The sequence below is a fragment of the Herpailurus yagouaroundi genome, unplaced genomic scaffold (genome assembly GCF_014898765.1).
Source record: "Herpailurus yagouaroundi ecotype Mexico unplaced genomic scaffold, PumYag 29, whole genome shotgun sequence".
In the NCBI taxonomy this organism is placed as follows: Eukaryota; Metazoa; Chordata; class Mammalia; order Carnivora; family Felidae; genus Herpailurus; species Herpailurus yagouaroundi.
The window spans coordinates 43580013-43606124 of NW_024412377.1; the positions used below are offsets into that span (position 1 = coordinate 43580013).

The following is a 26112-nucleotide window of genomic DNA, read 5'->3' on the forward strand; positions in this document are numbered from 1 at the left end:
ACTATTTTTAATAAAACAGCTTTTCCCTACTGATCAACCACAGATATATTTGCATATCAATAGGTGAATTTTTGTAATGTTTGGGGGCATCATACCATTTTATTTGGGATAAATCATAATGTAACCTAACGTTGGATGTTTGTTTCCAACTTTTTACTGTTATCAAAATACAAGCTCTCCTTTTGCATAAAGTTTTGCAAACACAAAATATTCTTAGGATAAATTTCCAGGTTTAATGGGTCAGAGGGCTACACATTTGAAGACTTATGTGTCGTAAAATTGCCCTTCAGAAAAGCCATAACAATGTATACCCCCATCTGCAGAGTATAAGATTGCCTATTTTTCAAAACCCTTCCCCAAACTAGGTATTTTTTTTTAAGTAGGTCGATAGTCCTTGCACATGATGAAATCCTTCTCCTTCACACAAATCACTCAGCCTCTTCAGCCTAAATGGCTGTAAGGGGACTTAAGTTATCAGAGAAGAAAAAGAAAGGTGATGTGCTTCTACGTAGGGAAGTTACCGTAACGACAGATTGCTAAGAAATAAATTTGTATCCCTACCCTACTTCTGGTAGGCACGTATCTCCGGGGCAATAGCATGTCTTGCTGATGGTAAACACCTTGATTTTCACACGTGGTTGAAAGATAAATTAATTTTTTTTCCTCTTTCAGAATGTCAGATCTAGATGATCCTTAACAGATCTGTCTAGTCCTTCATTTCATAGATGGGAAAACGGTGTCAGAGAGAGTGAGTGAGGGAACTTGCCCAAGATGCCACTGGAAATTAGTGGCAGGGCCAAAGGGTTGGGTAAAATTACTGCTAAGTTCTGTTTTTGTTCTGTCTGTGACTCTTCCACTTAGAACAACATCTGAGCCTGGGTGGCTCAGTTGGTTAAGCATCCAACTCTTGATCTTGGCCCAGGTAATGATCTCACAGTTCGTGGGATGGAGCCCCGTGTTGGGCTCAGTGCTAACAGCATCAAGCCTGCTTGAGACTCTCTCTCTCTCTCTCTCTCTCTCTCTCTCTCCCCCTCAAAATAAACAAACTTTAAAAAAAAGAAGAATAGTTGAATAGAAAATCCCCCTTCCCCCAATATCCACTCTTCTAAATCTTATGCCTTAAGGGCAGCAACTGCAGATTAGAGAAAACAATTGCTTTTGCGTTTCCATCTATGCTTTGTCTGTTTCCAGGAATGTCATGAGTGAATGGCATTCCTTTTCCCAGTAAATGAGGCTGATGGTACAAACGGTCGGATGAGGGTTTGGTTCATAGGTACAAAAGACCTCCGAAGCAATCCCAAACCAAAAAAGGCATACCCTGAGGGGTATGAGTACTGACTTGTGTCAGGTCCATTTCTCCTGGAAAGGTAAAGATGCCGCTAATTAATATAGAGATGTTGGGGTTTGACGAACGTATATAACATCCACAACGGAAGTCAAGTTGGGGGTGGGAGGAGGGGAGAGCGATTAGAATAAAAATAGATAATTATGCATAGACACCTGTGGCGTTGGCTACGGAATGGCCGATGGGTTGGATCAACTCATACAGGGCTTGGTATGTCCCGAATACACACCCCAAAAGGCCCAGGATGCTGATCATGATGTCCTTTGCAATGGTGACACAGCTCATGTCTTCAGGATAAAAGGTGATGAGCTCCAGGAGGGGCGGGATGATGAGGGCCAGGGCGCTGCTGCTCACAGAGCCCACAAAGGAGATGACCAGGTCCAGGCGGGGGATGAGGATGGCTGAGACACCTGCAACGAGAGAAGAAATTTAGAATCACTGAGTGTTCCTGCAAGAAGGGAGCTCAGAAACAAACCATTTCTTTGGAGCCTGATAACCCCACAGATGCCTGACCGAGCATTTTGGGAAATGATGGTGGGAAATGATGGGAAAACGGGAATAGTGGGAAAAGATCCCATCGAGGACGTGAACAGTAGGTCAGGCACTGTGGCTCTGGACTCCCACCTCTGTTTTAAAGACCAATGTAGGTGCTCTCCTTTTATTTTTTTTAAAGCTTATCTATTTATTTTAAGCAAGAGAGAGCACAAGTGGAAGAGAGAGAGAGAATCCCAAACAGGCTCCATGCTGTCAGCGTGGAGCTCGGCACGGGGTTTGAGCCCATGAACTGTGAGATCTTGACCTGAGCTGAAATCAGGAGTCTGACACTTCACTGACTAAGCCACCCAGGCACCTGGGTGGCACCCCTCCTTTGGGTTTTTCACATATCATAGTTGTTAGAAAGTCTCCTCTACCACTTATCTATTATTACGTTCTCATTAAAGAGATGGGGAAATCTAGAGGTCTAGAGGGAATGAGATGTGGCCAAGGTCATACATTCTCTGAGATGAGAATCCATTGAAATGCCTATCTAAGCCTCTTTCTGCTCCACTATGCTGCCTCCCTTGTATATGAAAGAACTTGGTATATAGTAAGTGCTCAATAAACGTTTGACTCTTACTCAGACACTGAATCTACTGTGAACCTATACTACTCTACAAAATACAGCTACTGTCTAGAAGCAAGAATGAATAAAAAGTGAGAGATGGATTTGTTGTCAGAATCTCAACCACTTGTTTCCCTACTCCTAGACGGATCCTGGTAAATTAAAAAGAACATAAAACAGCCTTATGCTGTCTGCTCCCTCCTCTTCTCTTCTCTTTCATTCCTTTCTCTTCCTCCAGGTGAGTCCAATTTCAATAATGTTTGAATGAACAAACATACAATTCATGTGACTTCACTTTGTACAACCATATGATTTTCCTATGAACAAATTAGGGAAAAAACTGCCCTGGGAAGCACTCATACTAGCTTCCTGGATCTGAAGAAAACATCACCTCTTTCTGAAATTGCTGCAACACATCCAAACAGAGAATGAGAGAGACTCATCAACTCTTGCAGGTGAGAATTCATCACCCCTCTGATGGGATGGTCCTGTCCAGTTTTCCCTCCTCAGGTATTTGATAAATTGCTTACTGGAGAAGGCACAGAGAAAGCTCAGTGTCCTCCCAGAGAGCTCACACTGACAGGGCAGAGAAAATATGTTATAGTAAAGCTATAATGCAAGATAGACTGCAGGAGTTCTCTAGAAGGTTCATATCTGGTCATGCCAACCCACTGCTCACAGATCTTTCACGGTTCCCCGTTGCCCAGTCTCCTTAGCACACGGTCCCTGATGACTTGGGCCCTTCCAGATCCTCAGGCTTTGTGTCTTATCACTCCCCGCTGCTTTTAGTTCTCCAAAGAGGCCATAAGTACTTACCTCAGATCTGTGCATAGCGTGCTTCCTACACGTGGTACATTCTTTACTCCTCCTCTACCTCCTACTTGTCTCTTAGGTCTTAACTGAACCATCATTCCCCCGGAGAGGACTTCCTGACCTGGCCTAGGCTAAAGCATAGGACCTTTGTGTGCTTTTAGGGCATCCTCCTCTTATGATCTTAACCATCATATGTTACATCATTATGTACCCTCTTAACACTGATCACAATGCAGTATAATTATTTCCTTGCATATGTTTCTTACTCGATGGTAAGCCTCATGAGGGCAGGCACCATGTCTGCTTTATTATTCATTATTGTATCCCGGGTGCCTAGCACAATAGTAGGTGCTCAACAAATGACTGTTGAATGAATAAGGAATAATGGAACTGACAGATGAATAAAGGAAGAGGAAGTGGTCACCCATGGTATAACAGAAGCAGTGCATATCATTAGGTCAGCTCTGTCTAGCACTGCCTTCCCTGATCTCAAGTGGCCTCAGTTTTTCTCTTCAACTTAGACCATTCCTACTAGGAATGATCTCAAAACAATAGAGCTACAGGGCCCAAATGTCCTGGGTACATACTGGAAACTCTGTGATACCTTAAATCGAGCAGGAGTGCTGTTTCTACCAATAGAACTCCATTTATGTGAAGCGTAACATCGGATAGCATATTCTTCTGCTAGAAGGCTCCTAGAATTACACAATTTCTCCTGACCCTGAACCGAGACTGGATTTCCTCAACTTTAAACTCTGACTCCTGGAGTCTTTAAGACTTCATTTTCTCTCTCTCTTGCACAGTATCCCACAGGTGTTTAAAGACAGATATTCCTTAAGGACAGATACAGAAATTCCCCAAGGCTTTGCTTCTCTAGGAAAAACATCCCTAGTTCTTTTTCCCTTTCCTCACGGGGCACCTTTTCTCATTTCCTTTCTCTGGACATGCTTCAGAGAAAACATTCCCCAGCCTGTTCATGATGTTTCCCAAACATCTACAACAGCGCCTAATGTAGGATGAAAGAGTGAATAAATGAATGGAAGGAAGCATTAAGGAAGGAAGATCGGAGGGGGAGAGGAGAAAAGATTGCACCCCAAAAATGATCGCTAAGACTATAACAAATCAGCCTCTTGTTTTCCCCTGCAGTTCAACACCACTCTAGATAAGTGCCTCGATCTTAATTTAGGATAGGAAGGAATATGGCACGTGATGGAAAACAGACTTAGGTGCTACACGACCTGTGGCTCAAACCCCAGCTCTGTCACTTAGCAGCTCTGTGATCTGAGTGTGTCACCCAACTTCTCTGGGCCACAGTTCCTCCTGTTCGTGATATTGCGTCGCTAAGCTGTCATGAGTATTCGACAATGTCAGTATGGTGCCTGGCATACATACAGCAGGCATATAGGAGCGTGATTGAATGAATGGTATTTTTTTTTTTCTCCTGTAAATCAGCCAGTGTCTACTTTCCATGTGTAGGCAGCAGAGATGTCTGCAACATGTGATGGTTCTAGTAAGCCCATTTTTCAGGTGGAAAGTTGAGGTTCAGGGAGGCGAAGTGTCTTGCACAAGGTCGCAAAGAAGGTAAGTGGCAGAGCCAGTGATAGTGGGACAGACGCCAGTGTGGCTCACAGGCACAGCTTTGGGCAAAGGGTGCCCTTTTATCCTACTCACAGGTCAGACAGACCAAGGCTATGCGGACAGACAGGTCTACAAACAGCGTCCACCTCTCTGACACCTGGGAGACGGCGAAGGGGAGGATGATGTCGGCCGGGACGTGGAACTGGAGGGCGTAGGTGAAGAAGATGCCAATGGAGTAGAGCAGCTTAACCGACTGATACAGCCTGCAGAGAGATGGATAGGACGTGAAATGTAATGTGGCTCTGGGAAGGGCCATTCAAGACTCGCTCATTGCTCAGAAGCTGGTACCTTGTCACTGAGTCACGGAACTGGCTAACTTCCATTGACTCGGGCTCGACCCGCCATTAGAGCCACCTGGGAAGCTTCTAAAAGTGCACGTTCCTGGAGATTCTGATTCAGCTGGCCTACGGCTCAGGAATCTGTGCCTTTTATTCTTTAAAAATACACTTTTATTCTTAAAAATACACTTCTTAAAAAAAGTGTATCTGTATAAAGTTTCTAGTTCAAAAGTCATGCAGTGAAAAGCTTCCCTCCCACCCTTAACTCCCAGCCTCCAGTTTTTCTTTCCATAGACAACTCCTCTAACAGTTTTCTTGTAGCTCTTTCAGAAATAATCAGTGTATATACAAGCTTATACCAAACGTACACACGCTTATACACACGTGGTCGCATCCTCTATATAATGCTAAGCTCCATTTTTGTTCATTAGATATTTCTTGGAGATTGCTTTCTTTCTTTTTTCTAAATTTTATTTGTTTATTTTGAGAGACAGAGAGAGAAAGAATCCCAAGCAGACTCTGCACAAGCGGGGGAGGGGCAGAGAGAAGGAGAGAGAGAATCCCAAGTAGGCTCTGCACCATTTGCACAGAGCCCTATATGGGGCTCAGTCCCACGACCTGGGAGGCCATGACCTGAGCTGAGATCAAGAGACGCTTAACCCCACTGAGCCACGCAGGCACCCCTCGGAGATTGTTTCCTAGTAGTCCACACAGATGTGGCTTCTATTTAATAGATGCTTGGTATTCCTACAGCATATACTATAATTTTTTTTGATGAGTCTTCAAATCATGGATATTTAGATTATTCCCCGTCTTTTGCTGGTAAAGAATGCTGGGAAGTATACCCTTGCACACAGATATCTATGCACATTTAGCATACAACCTGAAAAGCATAAATGCTGGCTAAAAGTATATGCGATTTAAACTTTTGAGAGCTACTGACATACTGCCCCTGTGTTGTCCTAGCGTATAGAAGTACTTGCTTCCCCACATCCTTGCCAAAACACAGCCTGTGAATGTGTGCTGGTCTTTGCCATTCTGGTTTTTTTTTTTTCCCCTGGCATTTCTGTTATTATGAAGGAAACAAATGATCTTTTCAAATGTATAAAATGCCATTTAAAAAATCTGCCTGTGAACTGTGTGCTCATGCCCATCGTCTTCTTGGGCTGTGGGTCTTTCTCTTATTGGGAAGGGGTACTTGTCTAAGGCTCCTCTGGGGAAGCTGAAGGCCAGCCAGGTTCAGAGCAGGTGTGACGTGCTCATGGGCTACGTTTTCCAGCCGAGGTCCCCGTAAGGAAAGTGCCCTGCCCAATGTAGCTAGCGGCAGCCCGAACTGCCCTGACCAGGAACAGAGTATTAGAATGATGTCTTACTGGTGTAATGTAAGTCGTGACTTCAAAGAAATCCCATATTATTATCCCATGCCTTATTCCACCACCGCACAATGAGGTGGGTGGGCTGGTGATATTTGTCTCATTTTACAACTGTGGCCTTGTGGGAAATGAATGCCCCGTCATTCTGCTCCCCATGAAAGAACAAGGCTGCGGGAAGACACAGCGATGATCGTAGCTAATGCTCGATGAGTACTTACTCTGTGCCAGATGCTTTTCTAAGCATTTTATGTGCATTAAGCCAGTTAATCCTCACAATCACTCTTCGAGATCATGTGACAGTCATTTGTTTCTGCTGTTCACCAGTGCTTCCAGTTCTTCCAGACAACTGGTAGAATTTCACTTCTTCGCCCCCGGGAGTGAGGTGTGGCCCTGGGAGCTGTTTTGACCAAGGAAGTGCAAGCAGAAGAGATGTATGTCACTTCCCAGGGAACCTTTAGCAGCTCCATGGTGAAGGGCATGATTCACTGCATTCTGCCATGGCAACGTTTCAGGGAGTGGCTGTCTCAGCATTCTGTGTCCTGGGGAGGGGATGGTGCAGAGCTGAGCCCCAGCCACCCCGTAAGGGGCGGGCAACTTGAGCATAGAATCAAGCGTGTGTGTGTATTCAGCCACGGAGATTTTGGAGTTGTTTATTACTGGAGCATAACCAAGCCTAGACAAATAGGCATTAGTATTATCCTCATTTTACTGAGGATGGGAATGAGGTCTGCAAGATGAGGCAGCTTGTCCAGGGTCACATAAGAACCAGGATGCAAATTCCTTTACTTAGTTTTGAAACCTTTGCTGTGAAACGCCTGGCTATACTGACTGCCTAGTCACAATGCACTCACTACAGTGCCGGAATAATGATAGCTCATACTCGATGATGCTATGTGCCAGCCCCCCCCAGATTGGTACCTGGAAGAATGAATGAACGCATGTATAAATAAATGAGCGATCAAATGTAAAAACTCCAAAACTAAATCCCCACTGGAGCACAGCAATGGCAGCCTAGGCCCATTTCTGGAAGCGGGGGCCTGAGTAGTGATCCGTGGGCAGGACCCCCAGTCATCGTTTTGGAGTTATACTTTTTGTTGTTGCTGTTTGTGTTTCCCAAACACTCCCAGATCATTTCATTTTAGGGTCTTTAAACCACAGAGTCGGACAGATTCAGTTTCAAGTTTCAGCTTCTCACACACATTGTGAGCTGGGGAAGTTGCACACAGCCTCTCCAAAGAGCAACTTCCTCATCCATTAAATGGAGCTGATGATAATGGTAACTCGTAGGGCTGTTGTGAGGACTCAATGAGACAATGTACAATGTCTGGATTATCACACCTACCTGTTATTATAATACTAATATTAGCAGTTAATATCTGGTGCTAACGATAACCCTAGGGGATGCCATGTTCTGTTGCTGAGGCTCAGATCCCATGACTCACCTCCCCTTCTCCCCCCAGGCAGGCAAGGATGGGCGTACCAGCAGTTGGGCAAGTTGAGGGTGATGCTGGCTTGGGTGCTTGACCCAAACTTCATGTAGCCCAGTGTCCCCAGGCAGATGTAGAGGGTGATGACAAGGGACATCCCCAAGTACAGAACAAAAGGAAACTGCTGCGGATCCCTCATCTGATTTTTGAGAGGCAAGACCTGAGGGGAAAGGAGATTGAGAAAGAAAGAAAAAAAAAGTAGTAAGAAATGTGGCACCTTGTGAAGGAGTAGGGTTCCCCCACAGACACAGACATCCTTTTCCAGGTGGCCCAGGGTCAAGAAGGGCCACACCCCTTTTAATTTTCTATTTTCTATGGCCAGGAGTGCCCTACTCCATCTAGGCTAGTGAGTAAATTCACATTCAGTCTTCAAGGCTTAGTGTGGTGCATGGAGCAGTTGGTGCCCAGCGGGTGGGTCCTGATTTTCCCTCCCATCAGGAGAAGATCACATTCTGCACTTCATAAATACTTCTGGATATCTGGAAAAGCTGGCTTCCCTAGAGGGCAACAGGGACCAGTCACGCAGAGCCCTCATCCATCTTACCATACCAACACCTTCAAATGTGAAGATGGCTGTACCAAAGAACAGCAGGAAGGTCTTCCAGCTTGCCATCAAGGGGAGGTTGCTGGGATCTGGAATCTCCTGAAAGGAAGTAGAAGAAGGACCTTCGTTTTGCCATGGCATGGACGTCATCCCCAAACGTTGCCTGGTAGAGAGTTGATAGAAAGCTGGTAGAAAGCTGGGCCATACGTGTCATCAACAGAGACACGGTAGCTAGAGATAGCTAGAGATGAATCAGCCTTCCTGTTTTTAAAAGAACTTCTTTATTTTTTATTGTAGTAAATTATATATGGCCTAAAATTTACAATTTTATAAACATGTAAGGGTACAATCCAGCGGTATTAAGTACCTTCGCACTGAGCTACAACCGTCATCACCACCCATCTCCAGAACTTTTTTATCCTCCCAAACTTAAACTTTGTATTATTCATGAAATAGTAACCCCCTATTGCCCAGCTGCACTCGCCCCCATCACCTCATATAAGTGAAATCATGTATCTGTCTTTTTGTGACTGGCTTATTTCGCTGAGCCCGGTGTCTTTAAAGTTCATTCATGTTGTAGTACAGATCAGAAGTTCATTCCTTCTTAAGGAATACATTGTCTATATTTACATTTTGATTTCCCATATCTTTACATGTGGGGAAAGTGGGAGCGAGGGAGGGGAAGGGAGTTGCCCGAGGCTATTCTGCAAGTTAGGGGCATGACCCAGATAAGAATTCAGGTCTCCTGTCTTCACGTTCTCCAATGCCTCTTTCTCACCACTGCTCCCAGGGCTGTGCAGTCTAGTAGCTGGTACAGGTGCAGCGGGAATGATTATTCAATAGACTCCTGTGACGGGCAGAACAGTGGCTCTTTCCCAAAGATGTCTATATCCTAGTCCCTGGAAACTCTGAATATGTTACATTACATGGCAAGGGAGCATTAAGTTTTCAGACCGAATTAAGGTTGCTAATCAGCTGACCTTGAAATAAAGAGATTATCCTGGATGATCTGCGCGGGTCCAATGTAATCACAAGGGTCTTTAAAAGTGGAAAAGGGAATCAGAAGACAGAACTAGAGAGATGGTGGCAGGGGAAAGATTCAGCCTTACATTCCTAGCTTTGGAGAAGGAAGGGGGCCATGAGCCCAAGGCATGTGGACAGCCTTTAGAAGCTGGAGCAGGCCAGGAAACAGATTCTCCCCATAAGCTTCCAGAAAGAAACCCAGTCGGGTTGACACCTTGATTTTATTCCAGTGAGACCTACAGAACTCTAAGATAAATTTGCGTTGTTTTGAACGGCTAGATCTGTGATGATTTGTTACAGCAGCAATAGGAAAGTAACATAGCCCCAAAGACTTTCCGATTCAAAGAAATGAAGCTATAATGGTAGAATTTCAGGGCCTGTGTTAATAGCAAAGCATGGGCTTGGGAGGTAAACTGGTTGAATTCGCAGAAAAATTACTTTCAGTTTATCAGTTTCCTTGTCTGTACACTGAGGATAAGGGTAGTACTTGCAAAATAGTATCGTCATAAAGAGTCAATGAGTTAATACATGTAAGGAACTTGGCACCAAGGAAAGAAAATTTCTTTATCATATATGCATCCCTTGTCAACCTACCATTGTTACAATTTTTGTTGGTTATTTGTTGAGGTTTATCTCCGTCAATGAATGTAATCTCCATGAAGGCAGGTAGCCCCATCAGTTTCGCTTACCAGTGAATCCCAGCCCCATTTGCACAATGCCTGGATCACAGAAGGCGTTCAATAACTAATTGTTGAATGACTCACTGTCACCCAGTGTGACGACGACGACCATGACGAAGATGATGACTAGCTTTTACAGCTCGTGGGGCAGAAGTGTTCACACATGTCCCTTTAGCAGAGGCTGCTCGGAGCAGGTTACCTTCCTCACCTTCACCTGCCCATAATGGTACTCACCTTCCCCAGGTGTCTCACAACCCCCTCCTGCAGTGGTTTCAGGCACAGACCTGAACGATATACTCAAAGATCAGAGCCATGCTCCCCAGCGTGGTGATGTTGGCCAGCGATGAGAAGACGGACAGCAGCTTGAGGTTCTGGATAAACACCAACAGCATCAGGAAGGGCAGGATTGTCAGCATGTAGAAGCGGATGTCCAGGATCGGGGCCAGCACCAGGAACTTCCTGGGTTGGCAGTTGTTGGACGTCATGTGGGCTTCTTCAACCATCTGATGTAGACACAATGCGGGGCAATGTATTTAGAGTTGCCAGATTAAACACCGGATGCCCAGTGAAGTTTCAACTTCAGATAATCAACAAATAGCTTTTTAGTAAAAGGATGTCCCAAATATTCCATAGGACACACTCATAGTAAAAAAATAAAAAAATATTTGCTACGTATCTGAAATTCCAATTTAACTGTGTGTTGTATATTTTTATTTGTCAAATCTGGTAACCTCACCTGTAGTGCCCATGACTGTCACAATAGGAAACCCTTAGAATCTTAAAATCTCAAAGCTGAAGGGTCCTTTTGTGATCTAACTCAACCTCTTTTTTCCTGCCACGTGGTTTCCTTTCATTCACCCAGAGAACAGGAGTTGATAACACAAGAATATCTTCTTTAACTTAAGAGAGCCCTAAAAGTCAGAAAGCTCTGAATACTGAGTGGAATCTACCTCCTTGACTATTTCACCTAACATACTTGGCTGTTTGCGCAAAACTGGTTATGCTCCCTCTAGCCCATGAAGCCAAGAAAGAATGCTGTGACTGGTTCATAATGCCTCTTGGGAATGCAATGAAGGCAAGATTGCAGCTTGCTTGTCTTATATTTAGTCACCTTCTGTGTGACAACCCTGCCATACCTGACGTGAATCTCACCAACACGTTTCAGGCTACAAATTCTCAATTATTTTTGATTGGACATAATTGCAAGCCTCTCCCTCCATCGTGGTTACACTCCTCAGATGTTGCTTTGGCTTCTCAATAGTCCTTTACAAAAGTGATTCCCAGGACTGAGAGAACTCCCAAGTAGTCTGATCGGGGAGTAGAAATGCAGCCACTTTTCTCCCATGATCCGAACACTATGCTTTTGCTAAAGAAGCCTTAGGGATGTCTGTTTTTCTCCCACTCTGTCCAGAAGAAGCTTCTTTACCTGTTGTAAATTGTCTGCCATAAACATAAAATAAACACTGCAGAATCCCAGTTGGGTGGTGATTAGTAAGAAGCTGACAGTGTACCTGAGCCAGAAGAGAAGAGACAGAGAGAGAAAACAAATTACTTTTTAAAATGCACTTATTTTTATTTTTTGAAGTGATCATTTCTGTTGTTATTTGTGATATTTTCCTACATTTTTTTATTTTTGGAAATTTTCAAGTTCACAGAAACAATTGAGAGACAGGTATAATGGACACTCATATATCCTTTAAACTAAATATACCACTTGTTAAATTTGGCCTTAACTGCGTTATATAAATATGTATGTGTATATGAATGTATGTATTCATCCAAACACACACACACACACACACACACACACAGACACACACACACACACAGACACACACTCACACACACACAGACACACACACAGACACACACTCACACACACACAGACACACACACAGACACACACTCACACACACACAGACACACACTCACACACACACACACACAGACACACACTCACACACGCAGTTGTTTCCAGAACCATTTGAAAGTCAATTGCCGATATCCTAACACTTCAACCTTGACTCTCTCAGCCTATCCCTCTTAAGATCATAATATCCAGAAAATCAACTTCAATATCCTCAAATACATAGTCCATAATTTAAATAGCTCAATTATCTCCAAAATGTCTTTTATCGCTGTTAGTTATTTTTTGGATTCAGGATCTAATCATGGTTTACATATTGCATGTGGTTTTGTTTCTAGTGGTTATCCACATAGAACACGCACATTTTTTGGTTTTCCGTGACATTGGCTTTTGGAGAACAGTCCAGGCCAATTGTGTTGTAGAATGGTCCACACTGTGGACTTGGAGGATTGTTTCCTCATGATTAGATTCAGGTAAGTATTTTTGCAAGCATAACACATTAGGGATATTTTGTACTTTTTCCATCATATTGGAAACCACATGGTATCCTGTGGCTCCACTGTGGTGAAGGCCATCAGACCTGTCCACTGTAGATGTACATTTCTCTTGTTATAATCCAGAGGTAAAACCGACATGGTATATGAATATCCCTTTCCTCTCAAACCAAAGGGTCTTAATGGTCATTGATGATCCTTGTCTGAATCAACTATTTTATCAGTGGTTGCATGGTGATGTTTTTCTAACTCTCATTTTTTCTAAATTCATCAGTTGGCATTTAAGAAAGATACATTCTTCCTCTTATTTTGTATCACAAAAAGCTGCACATTAATTTTTTAAATGTACTGTATCATAATCTTTTATTGTTATTACTCTTTTTGGATTCTTCAATTGTCCCAAATTTGGAGATGCGTTAAGCGTGGGATGGCTGTGGACCTTAGATCAGTTTAGAGCAGTGGTTTGCAAAGCTGCTCTGTAATACCAATTGTATCAGAATTGCCTGAGGTTTATGCAAAAAATACAGATTCCTGGCTCTCATATCAGCTTATCAAATCAGAAGCTCGGTGGCATCATGGGAGACCAGAACAGAGATGTTCTCTCTCTCTTTATTATGGAAATTTTCAAACACGTGCAAAAGCAATGACAATAATCCACTGACTCCTCGTGTGCCCCTTCCAGCTTCAATACTTATTAATTTTTTGCCAGTCCTCTTCCATCTATCCCTTTCCCCTACCACACACATGCTTATTTTGTTGGAGTATTTGTAGCAAACTAGAGAACTTAAGGCACTTCATCTGTAAATAATTCCATATGCAGCTCTTATGGACAAGGACTTAAAAAAAATATATATATATATTCATATCCAATGTGCCATTATCATCACTTGCAAAATTAATAATAATTTCTTTATGTCATTTAATAACAGCCCACATTCAGATTTCTCCAATTGCCTCAAAACAATCTATTTTACCGCTGATTTATTCATTTATTTTTTGGAGAGAGAGAGAGAAAACGAGAGAGAGAGAGAGAGAGAACTTGAGTGGTAGAAGGAGAGGTAGAACTGGAGGCTGATGTGGGCCTTGGTCTCACAAACCATGACATCATGACCTGAGCCAAAATCAAGAGCCAGACGTTTAACTGACTGAGCCACCCAGGCGCCCCTTCCGTCTGATTTCTAAACAAGTCTATACATTGCATTTCGTTACTATGTCTCTTAAGTTTTTAGAACCGCTATATTCCCTTTGTTCTTTCTTTTATTCCTTGTAACTTTTAAGTTTTTGGTGGGGGTTGAAGACACCAGAGAATTTATCCTATAGTATGTTTCACTTACTAGATTTGGTTGATGACTTCTTCATAATGTCAGTTATCATATTTCTCCATCCCCTGTGTTTCCTGTGAACTGATATTAGATCTAGCAGCTTGACTAGATTGAGAGTCTTTCTTTATTGCTCTGCTAAGCATATTTCCAGGTCCCCACTATATCCCATTATAAGACACATTGTGTCTGGTTATCTCATTTCTAAACATGAGATGCTAAGATTAATACCTGGGACCAGGTGGTGTCAGTGTAGTCTTTCTTTATAAAGTTTCCCAGTTACCTCTCACCTTATGGCTTGAGCATCCATTGACGATTGTTGCCTACATCAAGTTCCTAGATATCCCTTTTGCACACGAAAAATTACAAATCATTGCTTAAGACATTTTCCCAACTCTTTCGCAGTTACTGGGGCTCTAGAGAAATGGTGCATGGAATGGGTGGAAGCTAGGTGTTCTGGATTCTAGTTCTTGCTCTGCCACTAAATTCCTAGGTAACATTGGGCACTTTTATTGCCCTGTCTGGCCTTTATGTTCCTCCATTGAATTGCCTGGATACGATGGTCTCTAAGGACGCTTCTTACTCGAAAGTTTTATTTGGGGTGTCATCAGAAACATAAATCTTGGTGAGAAAGGATGAGCGATTGTGAGTCATTCATTATTACTGCCCCATGACCTCACCTGTCTGATCATTAGAGTGACTCCTGGTCAAGAGACCGATGACCTACTGAGAGTCCCAAGAGAGGGACTGAAGAAGGGATCTTGGCAGCCACAATACTGACTCACTACCTCCTGAAGGGCTCTGCTGGGAAAGGCTGAAATGTTAGGTTTGGGTCGAATTTCTGCACAACCACTATCTTATATCTATTTGTGGACGTGTTATTTTTTTTCCTTATGAGCCTTGGTCATCTCATATTTCCAGGACAATAAAGACCCACCCTGCCTGCCTACAAGGTTGTGGAGATGATCAGAGGAGCTAAGACACAGAAAAACATCTTGTGTACCAGGCACTTTCATCAAGCAAGGGACAGCCTGAATGTTCACCATTAAGGGAAGGCTTCAATGAAACTATGGCACACGTCCCCACTGAGGAACATTGTGAACCTTAAAAAATAATCAGGTAAGCCTGGGGTAAGCTGCCACATCTTAAGCTTAAGCTGCCATCTTAAGCTGCCACAGGACGCCATGGAGTTGATGCCAGTGTTGAAGCCTGGAGACAAGCCCAGGAAAGCAACATGGTACACCATGACACCACCCCTCCCCTACCGCCCCTAGAGACAGCTCCTGTCCTCAGGTTGGCCACAGCTGCTCGTCTTTAGCCCCAGTTGGTGATGCCAAGAGAGGGAAGGTCTTCATTGTTGGGGGGCCAGGTCCAAACAGGAGCTTCACAGATGTGCACACCATGGATCCGAGAACATACCAGTGGGATTTAGCCACCGTGGAGGGCCTTTTGCCCTGTTACAAGCATGCCAGCTTTGCTCCCTCTTGGGCACCTCATACATAGCATCTGGGTGTTTGGAAGTGCTGACTAGTCAGGAAATCAAAATTACCTGTAAGTTCTGAATCCCAAAGCTAGGACTTGGACCATGCCAGAGGTGACCAGCCCCCTGCCATCCCCAAGAACATTCCACACATCATCTATAGCCATCGGAAACCAGCTGTATGTCTTTGCAGGTAGAGAGAGATGTGCCCAGCCCGTGCGGGATGTGAAGCTGCATATGTTGAAGGCAAACACTGTGACTTGGTCACAGACAGAGACACTTGGATAACCTCCATCCCCCTGGCATGGTCATGTGGTGGTGGCAGCACGGACAAAGCTCTTCATCCATAGCAGCTTAGCAGGGGACAAATTTTATGATGATCTCCATTGTCTTGATATAAATGACAGGAAGTGGTAGAAGCTAAGTCCCACTGGGGCACCTCCCAGAGGCTGTGCTGCCCACTCAGCTCTATATATCCTAGAGGGATGACTCCCACAGGAGCACTGGATACCATGTATCAGTATCACATAGAAAAGTAGCACTGGACCTTGCTTAAATTTGACAGTTTTCTCCCCCTTGGACCACTGGATCATTCCATGTGTGTCATTCCATGGCCAGGGACTTCTGAGAAAGAAGATTCAAATTCTGTCGTTGTAAACTGTGATACTCAGAAAGGGGATTCCACCGACCAAGGAGTGACCCCTGGTGGTGATTCACATGACGAAAGCCATACTGATACATGCTCCCTTTTGTGTTTGGCAGGATGAATACGGAAGGGGAAATATACAGTGATTGTACTGTGACTGTAGTTGACTAACGAATCCCACGTTTTTATTAAGTCACAAAAAATAGATATAATCAGGTAGATGTCTATGTCCCAGCGTGGAGAGAAATTAGTGACATGTCGTTAGATGAAAGAGCAAATTTCCAAAAAAAAAAAAATGTTCTAATTAGTGTAAAAGAAAATGCAAAATGCAATCTACATTTCCACTCACACACATATATGCATGCACATGGGGAGAAAAAGTCCAGAGGGATATTTACTAACTAGATGTATCAGTGGATACGTATTGGATGAAGAGCAAGATGGGGCTGGAGTTCTCAGGGAAGGTTCCCTGGGTTGTTTGGTGGTTTGTAAGAACATATTCACCTAGCCCTGTGTAACTAAAAATAAAGGAAGATCAGGTGAGGATTATCATTGTTATTACTACGCCCACCACTACCAGTAGGACAGCAACGAGTCGTACCTGCCCCACGCCGAGTGGGTCCTCAGCCAGGCGTTTGGGCAGGTTTCTAGGCTGTACATCATGGCCTCTCCATAGTTCACAAAAGTCTTTTGCCATCTAGAGAAAGGACAAGAATGTGTGACTGGAACTGTTTTTGTTAAAGGTGCAATTTACTCCCCAAGTGAGTCATTATTATACATTTGTGTGTTAACATGGAACGTCCTGGGAATTTCCCAGTAATAGTATTGAGATATTTTATAATACACTTTAAAAGCTTTCAGGAGTCTGCCTTTTCTTCTTTTTTGTAGTTGTCTTTGAAACAAAAATTTTTTTAATGTTTATTTTTGAGAGAGAGACAGAGACAGAGTGTGAGCAGGGGAGGTACAGAGAGAGAAGGAGACACAGAATCTGAAGCAGGCTCCAGGCTCTGAGCTGTCAGCACAGAGCCCGATGCAGGGCTTGATCCCATGAATTGTGAGATCGTGACCTGAGCCAAAGTTGGACGCTTCACTGACTGAGCCACCCAGGCGCCCCTATAGTTGTCTCTTTAAACACTAATATTTAAGTGAAAGAAAAATTTTAACTTAACAGTAGCTGTGCATTGACTTAGGTCTGTAAACCAGGAAAGCAGGGACATGAAAGGTGTGAGGTGTGCAAACCTAGTTAGGGGGAGGAGGAAATAGGGGCAGAGGGGTGTGAGTATGGCCAAGCCAGTAATGGTCTTTTCTGGACTTTATTCCTTCCTTCCCACTGCTGAGGATGTTGGGACATTTGAGGTGCCTGCCTCAGACCAGATCCCATGCAAACGTGGTACTTAAGCTTTTGCCCAGCACCCCTGTAGGATGTGACACCCAAGTTCCAGTCTGTCGTATCCCTCTTCCCTAGGTGGCCCTTCCTAAGGGCAGGGAAGGCTCTACTGAGGAACCATCTCTAAGCAAGTGGGAGCAGCAGGTAGCCAAGGAACGGATCCCCAGTGCTAACTGCATGACTGAGGGGAGTAGCTGGGAGAGGGCAGGAGACCGAGACTTGGGTCTTGGGTTTAAATCCCAACACACCCCCTCAGATGGCCAGGAGACCTTGAGCAAGTCTCTTTAGACTTCTGAGCCTCAGTGTTTTTCACACGCAGTCTGGGGTTGGGGGAAGGAACAGGGACAGATGAATGTGGAGACGCTTTGTTTTTTTTTTATTTTTTTATTTTTTATTTAAAAAAAATTTTTTTTCAACATTTATTTATTTTTGGGACAGAGAGAGACAGAGCATGAATGGGGGAGGGGCAGAGAGAGAGGGAGACACAGAATCGGAAACAGGCTCCAGGCTCTGTGCCATCAGCCCAGAGCCTGACTCGGGGCTCGAACTCACGGACCGCGAGATCGTGACCTGGCTGAAGTCGGACGCTTAACCGACTGCGCCACCCAGGCGCCCCTGGAGACGCTTTGGAAACATGGCTCGATCCTTATTTTTATGATTGCTCATTGTGCTTGGCATTCCAAATACAAATGAGGTCACACTGCATAGGAGTGGCAAACGTGTTAGTCTGAGGGTTACAAATTCAAAAGCTATGGGGCCAGACAGGTATCAGTAATATGGTGAGAGGGGCTGGTGCACCAGAGGGGGGAACAGTGGAGACAGTAGCATATACCACCATCTGTTCTGAAAGTGATTTTTTTTTTTTTTTGAGAGAGAGGGTGCAAGTGAGCGAGGGGCAGAGAGAAAGAGAGAGGGAGGGAGAGAGAGAAGCAGGGTCACCTGAAGCGGGACTTGAACTCACAAACCGTGAGATCACAACCTGAGCCAAAGTCAGATGCTTAATCAACTGAGCCACCCAGGTGCCCAAAGAGGGATTGTTTGGGATTTGGTGCCCCCTGAGAAATGACGGAATGAGACCCTGGAGGTGCCAGATTGTCTAATTGGCAAGGGGAAGGTGGAATTTGCTTTTTTTTTTTTTTTTCCAATGTGAAATCTCCAGGCCAAAACAAAACAAATCAAAAACTGGGAAGCTCTTAGGCCATCAGTCTGTCACCTCTATATTAGAAAAAAAAAAAAGAAAAATAAGTCATAAAAAAAAAATCAGAAAAAGGCTATCGTGAATGGCTGAGGTGTCAGAAACCTTCATGGTGATATAATTGTCCCAGTAGGCTTGAGGGGAGAGAAGATACACAAAATGGTTAGAGTGGGGTCAGATTAGACCGGCCTTCGAAGACCGGCTCTGCCATGTGACCCTGAGTCAGGCATTTAACTCAACCGAGTCTCAGTTTACTCATCTGTGAGATGGGAATAATAATAGTGCCTGCCATAGAGGTTTACTGTAAAGTGTAAATAAAAGGCTCGTTAAAGCTCTGTCCATGTACCCGGCACGTGTAATTGGGCAATACATTTAATTGCTGAATAAGTTAAGTGCTCTTAAAAGTGTTTTGCGAGCTGGAAAGTGGCCTACAAGTTAGGTGTGACTCATGTATGCTCCAGATACACCTATTTGGGTTTGATAATTTGGCTTTATGAGGAGTTTCAGTTGATGTCTCTCTCTACTCTGACCTGGGGGGAGTTTCTGATCTTGGGAGCCCCTAAGTGCTGCAGACAGAGAACCACCAGGCAGGTGGCTGTAAGGAATTACTAATTACCCTCGGCTTGTTGGTTTATAAATACGAAACTCTCCGCATTGTTTGTGTTCATTGTATTTGACTTCTGTTTCAGGATTTTTTTTTTTTTTTTTGCATTGAGATTTCAAATATGTAAACACTGAGTAGTGTATGTATGCTTTATTAATGACCGGGGTCACTGCGAACTATTCATTTCAACCATGCTTTTTGTGCTTACTAAAGTGTCCCAAAAGAGGCTTACCTAGAACAAATCACCCTTACAAGGTGTGTGTCTTGGGGCTGGGGGAGGCTGGGCAGGAGGAGATAAGAAGGAAGGAAGGACATCCTAAGTATCTTGCATATTTATGGCAGTGTTTAGAGCATGCTGGCATCTTTTATCACTTTTGATCTTGCCAGGTACGGACAGTTAGGGTCAAAGGGTACAGGAACTTGACAAAGTCATCCAGCAGGTTAGCAGAGCTGGGCCTGGACTTACTTAGGAGTTTCCAGTTGGGACTTTATCATCCTCTCCACCAGCTCTATAGAATCTACGGCAGCAGGTGCAGTGGCTGGAGAAGTGGCCGGTCAACCAGGTCAGTGGTCAAAGGAAACTTAACACAGATGGGGCCTGACACGGGGGTGAGAGAGAAGCAGGATTCTCACCTCTGACTGAGGTGATGGGCGCAGTTCAACAGGATGACCATGCAGTGCACGGTGAGGACCCCAATGCCCAGCAGGCTGATGGGACCCACCTGGAAGGGAAAAAGAAGTGGGGACAGTGAGCCATAGACTGATCATTCCTATAACTGGCCCTCTCCCAGTCTGGGTGTTGGGCCCCTCTCATCATAAAGCTGCCCCTGGGATGCAAGTCCCTGCCTGAATGTCCTTGTGCTCCCAGACACTCTAGTTCTTCTAGAACACTTCTTAGCATCACTGCAAAGTGGCCGCCCAATCTCTACTAGGATACTGCCCGTGACTATTCCACCACCTCCACAGACAGCCCATGCTTTTCCTTATCTGCCTTGAGTTCTGCCTTCTCGATCCCTCATTCCTTTTTCACACCCCGGCCCTCACCTCCTCCAAGATACTTGAAGACCCAGGTTCCTCTTATGACTGGGTGCTCTTCCTCTAGCATAGAGTTGTCAACAGGGGCATTAGTGATATTTTCCAGGTGAGCCTTTGTTGTGGAGGCCCTGCTTGCATTGTAGGGTGTTCAGTATGTTACTTGGCCTCTATTCAAGGTGTCAGTATCACGCTCTCTCCCCATGAGTTGTGACAGCTTAGACACTGTAAATGTCTTGGGGGGTGTATGTGCAAACGTGTCCCCAGTCAAGAATCCTTGCCCCTGTATGTCTAATTTGTCATTAATCCTTTTATTTTTTTTAAAGATTATATATATTTAAGGTGTACAACATGATGATTTGACAAACATCTACATAGCAAAATGATTACTACAGTCAAGCTAATAAAATCTTATTCTCACATAGTTTCTATTTTTTATTTGTGTGATGAGATTAAAAAACAGAGCTAGCTCATTGTTAATTCTAATCTCCCAGATATGATCAGAAGGGCATAAAGAAGGACTCTTTCACCTCCTCTGTGCTGGACACTTGTGCCTTTATAGATATGACCTGATGTAACATTATCACAAAGAAACAAATGAGAGATCAAGAACACCACTAGATTTCACTAGAATTCACTAGATTTCACTAGCCTCCGTATAAGGGAGACTTCCTTTGATCTCGTTTACTTGCACATTCCGAGGACCTAAGAATGCACATAGTAGGTGCCCAATATGCATTTCTTAAATGAATCTTGGTCAGAAATTCTGGTGGGAGTGGGGGGGGGGCGGAGAAATAATCTGATGACTCTTGGGAGGCAAAAATCAGAGGATAAAAGAGCTAACAGCAAATACCACACTGACAAAGGCAGTTTGCCTGAGGGCCATGTGGTAATAATACTCTTCAGAAGTTCTAGAACCCTGAGGATTTCAAAGGGGGAGAGTCTCATCTCTGGGTTGGAACTGCGACAGATTGGAAGTCATATCAGAAGAAGCCAGGGTCTTGATATGCCTTCTTTTGACATGGGGACCACTAACCAGGCCTGGGAGAGAAGGAGGAATTAGCATCATCTAAAAGGAAATCGTATACTTGGCCAATTCAATAGACATGAATTGGGACTTCCTGTGTTCCTGTCTCTATAGCAGGTTTTGTGAGGAGGTGTAAAAATACATCAGAAAGTTCCTGCCCTCAGAGCTTTCAGGGAAGTGAGGAAGGTAGGTATACTAAAAAATTATGTCTCCTCTTTGTGAGTGCTGTAAGGATTCCAGGTGAGGTAGATAGAAGTTCTAGAAAAACACAAGGTGAAGGTGGCATTAATTTTAATAGGAAAAAGTAAAGTTTCACAGAGGAGGCAGATTTCGAAAGGCAGAACCAAGGGAGAAGGAACAGCATAAGCAAAGAGACAGAGGTGGGGTGACACAGGGTGTCAGGGGACTGGTGAAGCCTTCATCATCCTCGTCTCTCAAGCCATGTTCTCACAGCCACTATAATGGTGTGAAACAAGAGCTCAGACTCACATATCTGCAGGGACCAGGCTACTAAGGTAAATGAGTGAAATGGGCTGGATATAGTTCTAGGGAGTGGGGAGGACTGTGGCAAAGTAGCTTGTGTGCCAGTGTGTGAGGATGGTGGGTGTTTAAGAATAGCTGCGAGGTGGGGGAGTTGTATGAAGCGGTTCAAAAGGTACAAGCCTCCAGTTAGGAGATAAATAGGCACCGGGGATGTAATGTGCAACATGATGACCATAGTTGACACAGGTGTATGGTATGCTTGCTTGAAATTTGCAAAATAGATGATATATAATATATATACATACACATGAAGAGATGATGTTAACTAAACTTATTGTAAGCATTTTTCAATATACGTATGTGTCATTATGTGGTACACCTTAAACTTATAGGGTACTCTGTGTCATTTATATCTCAATAAAACTGGGGGGACAAAAAAGAGTAATGGCCTGTCCCCTCCAGCCACACTCCATTTGCCTCCACTGGATTGATGCCAAGAAGCACATTTCCTATTGCAGAGAGTATCTCCAAACTGCCCATTGATAAACAGTGCAAAGACCTTAGGGGCCTACTACCTTCCCCCCCGACCCAAACAGTGGGTAAACCTAGTTTCCATCACACAGACCCCTCTTACCAATAAGCCGGCATTTTTCATGGCCAGGGGAAGCCCCAGGAGTCCTGTGCCAATGTTGCATTTCAGTAAATGGATCAAAGTTTGCATTCTCCTGTAGGGAAGAGTGGGGAGACAAGAGGGTTAGTGGGTGGGAAAGGTGATCCAAAGCTCAGGCTCCTTCCAGCATCTTCAGCACCTGCCACCCTTTGGGAGGAGGGACAAAACCTGATGAGGTGAACTCTGGAACATCTGATCCAGGGCTGGTGCTAGTTTAGGTGACTCAACACATACTTAACCCACAATAGGCTCGAAAGAAAAGGTTGACAATTGCTACCATTCTGGATAAGCCCCTAGTATCAGTTTATTCATTAATTCATCTAATGATTTCTTTCAGTTTATTCACTAAAATAATTAAAAAAATTTTTTTTTAACGTTTATTTATTTTTGAGACACAGAGAGACAGAGCATGAACAGGGGAGGGGCAGAGAGAGAGGGAGACAAAGAATCTGAAGCAGGCTCCAGGCTCCGAGCCATCAGCCCAGAGCCCGACGTGGGGCTCGAACTCACGGACCGCGAGATCGTGACCTGAGTTGAAGTTGGACGCTTAACCGACTGAGCCACCCAGGCGCCCCTAAAATAATTTTTATTGAGACATACTAGGCCTTGGCATCTAGATGGACAATGAAATAATTAATGATTTTCTTAATTTATAGAGTAATTATTGGTGCCAGTTTATTAATTCATTCACTAGAAAAAAAAACATAACTTCTCCTGCTATATGGAGTATTTACTGGTTCTAGTTCATTCCTTCATCTGTTTACTCAACCAATATTCCTGTGAACTGTTCCATGCTCTGCATTGGATGCCATTTAGTAACAATTGTTATTGTGCATACAGAACGCTAACTATGTGTTTCGTAGGGTGCTGGGTACCAGGGTTCTAAATGCTCTCCATGCCTGTGGTGGCAGTTTCTGCTAAGGTACCACCCATTCACTGCAGGGGGGTGGGGGGGGGTGGAAGGTGGGGCAGGATCATGAGAAGAGAATCAAGAAGGAACTGAAATGAAAAGCTGAGTGCAAGAGCAATGAACTCAGAGGTATGGAGCACTGATTTCTGAGTTCTAGCTCTGCCATTAACCTATGAAATTTGGTTACTACTTTGGAAAGACCCTTAGCTGCTTACATCTTCTGTTTCTTCATCTGCCAAAAAAGAAAGATAGAGGGAATAATTATTGCCCTGCCTACCTCCCAGGGAAGTGCTAAGAATCAGAAGAGGTAATGACATGATGAATCTTGGAATCGTGAAGTGCTTCTAAGATGTGAGGCATCATCACCATCACCACCACCATCATCATCACCATTCTCGTCCTCATCAGCGACACTACCACCTTTGGTCTGACGTTATGGTGCCTACCTGCTAGAAGGGCCTCCTTGAAGGGGAAGTAGAGCTGGGTGGATAGAAAACAGATAAGAAAGGGCTGGTTGAAGCAGGTGAACGTGTCCCTTCCTTGTGGAATATGGTGCCTTGAAGAGGCCTTTGGAGGTACCTCCTTGTGCAGTCTTGGAACTGTCTAGAGGCAGCCTAGCATGGTCACCCAGCTAGTCCCTTAGAGACTGTGCTCATGTCTCTAGGTCTTTGTCTCAGTGGTTAGGGAGTCAGGGCCAGTTCAATACCGACCTGGGAGAGGGTTGGGACCACCCCCCCCCCCGACTTCTTGCGTATTCATTAGCTCAGTCTATTCACCTGAGGATGGTGGGGGGGGGGGCCCTGTTATACTTTCACTTCCAAGAGGCCATTTTTATAAACTTTATTTCTTGATAACTGCAATCATTGGAAAATATGTCAAAGCAAAAAGCAAAACAAAACACCACTTTTTATCTTTCATCAATTACTTGATAGTAGTGTCTCCAAAAGGTGTGCTCTGTCTCCCCGCTTCCTGCCCTCCGTCCTTCCATCTCCCATTTCTTTCCTACGGCAGCATCTTGTCCAAGTTGAATCAGATCTCTTGGAAAAAGTGAGCCCAACTTTTGGAGAAACGATGTGCCCTAGCTAACAGCATCCTAGATCGGGGACTTGGAGAATAAAATACATGTTGGGATTTTTAAAAGCATAACTTTATTTTTCCTTGAAAAATGATACATTGCCCTTATAAAAACAAAATAGTGAAATTTCACTAACTGGAAATAACCACTGTTAGTATTTTGGCTAACATTCCTCTGGGCATTTGTGTCTGTTTTGAAATGCACTCAAGTTTACACAAGGAGAGCCATTATAATACTGTATCCTATATTAATTTTATGAATAGTGTGTCCTTCACGCTTTCCACCAACATAGGTTTTCTTCATCACTTGTAATGGCTGTGTATATAGGTATCACATTTTATTTAAATAATCTCCTATTGTTTCCAAATTGTCAATATTATCATTGGTGCTTCAATAAAATTATCATGCACACTTGTGTTATTATCTCATTTGGAAAAATTCCTAGAAGTGGTATTTATCCATCAAAGGATATACTTATTTATATCTACACTTAAAAATACCTAAGTAACACACAGTAGGAAACTCAAAAGGTAAAACAAAAACGAGAACCAAGAAACCTTACATAGTGCATATAAATCTCTCTGCCTCTCAGTTTCCCAATTCTTTTACCCCTAAGGAGCCACTGCAGCCAGTTGTGTGTGTGTGTGTGTGTGTGTGTGTGTGTGTGCATGTGTGTACTTCCAAAGGAAGCATATACCAAATAAGTATTTGCATGGTTTATTTTAAATTTATTTATTTAAATTCAAGTTAGTTAACATACAGTGTAGTATTAGTTTCAGGAGTAGCATTTGTATGTTTTATATAAATACGTGTTAGGATTTGACATACAAGATTGCTATCTGGAAAGGTCCCAGCTTAATTCTTCCTAAAAGATCTAGAGGAAGGACATTTCCTGACATCCTTATCAACACTGGGTATGGTCACTTACAACCTCATTATGCCCAAGGTTATTATCTGATCTGATTAGTAGATAAGAGTCTAACTGGCAATAAAGTTCTAAGAAAAAGTTCCATGTGTCTGAGTTTATAGCAGTGAAAGTAGGGACATGGGGCCAGGAGGGTTTATAGGGGAGAAGGAGGGAGAGAATAAATACTAGTGGATGTAGCAAGAGAGGAGAGCAGAGGAGACTGGAAGGGTGAGGAGCCAGCCTACGACAGAAAAGCGTTCCTAGAATCAAGCTCATGCTGGGGATGGCTCCTCTATCTGGGTTCTCGGTGACAACCGGGAAGCACGTGTAATACCCAGAGCCGCACGGATCAACCTTCTTAGTTTCTGCTTTCATGTTTCCTCCATGCGTCTCCTGTTCCATGGGGGTGCAGGTGTTAGGAAGACAAAAGTGGGCGGATGTGGCCCAGAGCTGTGAAGGCAGCCGCGCTTGACCTCAGATCTAGAAGGGCAGGACAGCCACTTACGATAAGCCGCTGGCTTCCTCAGCAGGATGGACGTTCTCTGCAGTGACATTGCTGTTCCTCTCCAAAAGTGACTTGGACCCATCATCCAAGGAGCTGTGGAAGTCCCTTCCAAGCAGTGACATCTTCAACAAGGTGGGATGGGGGTGGCAGCTCAGGGGAAAAGCCTGTAACAGCCTTGAACCAGCCTCCCATGGGTTTTTCTCCAGAGAAACCAGGGCTGCAGGCCCA

General features: G+C 44.0%; 1 protein-coding gene and 1 pseudogene across 5 annotated transcripts; one reads left to right on the top strand and one right to left on the bottom strand.

The window, feature by feature from the left end:
- Positions 1 to 1005: 1005 nt before the first annotated feature.
- Positions 1006 to 26034, bottom strand: SLC36A3 (solute carrier family 36 member 3). Of its 5 annotated transcripts, XM_040498059.1 has the most exons (11): positions 25885 to 26034; positions 22452 to 22542; positions 19909 to 19997; positions 16691 to 16786; positions 11710 to 11794; positions 10568 to 10786; positions 8581 to 8679; positions 8030 to 8196; positions 4932 to 5101; positions 1501 to 1755; positions 1006 to 1359 (listed from the first exon to the last, which is right to left on the bottom strand). In XM_040498059.1, the coding sequence occupies exons 1-11, from the start codon at positions 26004 to 26006 to the stop codon at positions 1268 to 1270; spliced, it is 1485 nt and encodes a 494-aa protein (XP_040353993.1). In that variant the 5' UTR covers positions 26007 to 26034; the 3' UTR covers positions 1006 to 1267. The 5 variants fall into 5 exon arrangements, with proteins under 5 accessions (XP_040353993.1, XP_040353999.1, XP_040354009.1 ...); XM_040498065.1 differs by lacking the exon at positions 1006 to 1359 and having other exon boundaries at positions 1398 to 1755; XM_040498075.1 differs by lacking the exon at positions 1006 to 1359 and having other exon boundaries at positions 1522 to 1755; positions 4996 to 5101; positions 7992 to 8196.
- Positions 15148 to 16471, top strand: LOC121045368 (rab9 effector protein with kelch motifs-like; annotated as a pseudogene).
- Positions 26035 to 26112: the final 78 nt, after the last annotated feature.

Bases quoted from the DNA above. Each gene is read 5' to 3' on its own strand.
- SLC36A3 (XM_040498059.1), bottom strand. From the start codon at position 26,006: ATGTCACTGCTTGGAAGGGACTTCCACAGCTCCTTGGATGATGGGTCC. The intron at 16,787-19,908 runs GTGAGAATCCTG...TCCTTTCTCTAG, and splicing joins GCCCATCACCTCAGTCAGAG to ATGGCAAAAGACTTTTGTGA. The intron at 10,787-11,709 runs GTAAAGAAGCTT...TGTCTACATCAG, and splicing joins TGGCAGACAATTTACAACAG to ATGGTTGAAGAAGCCCACAT.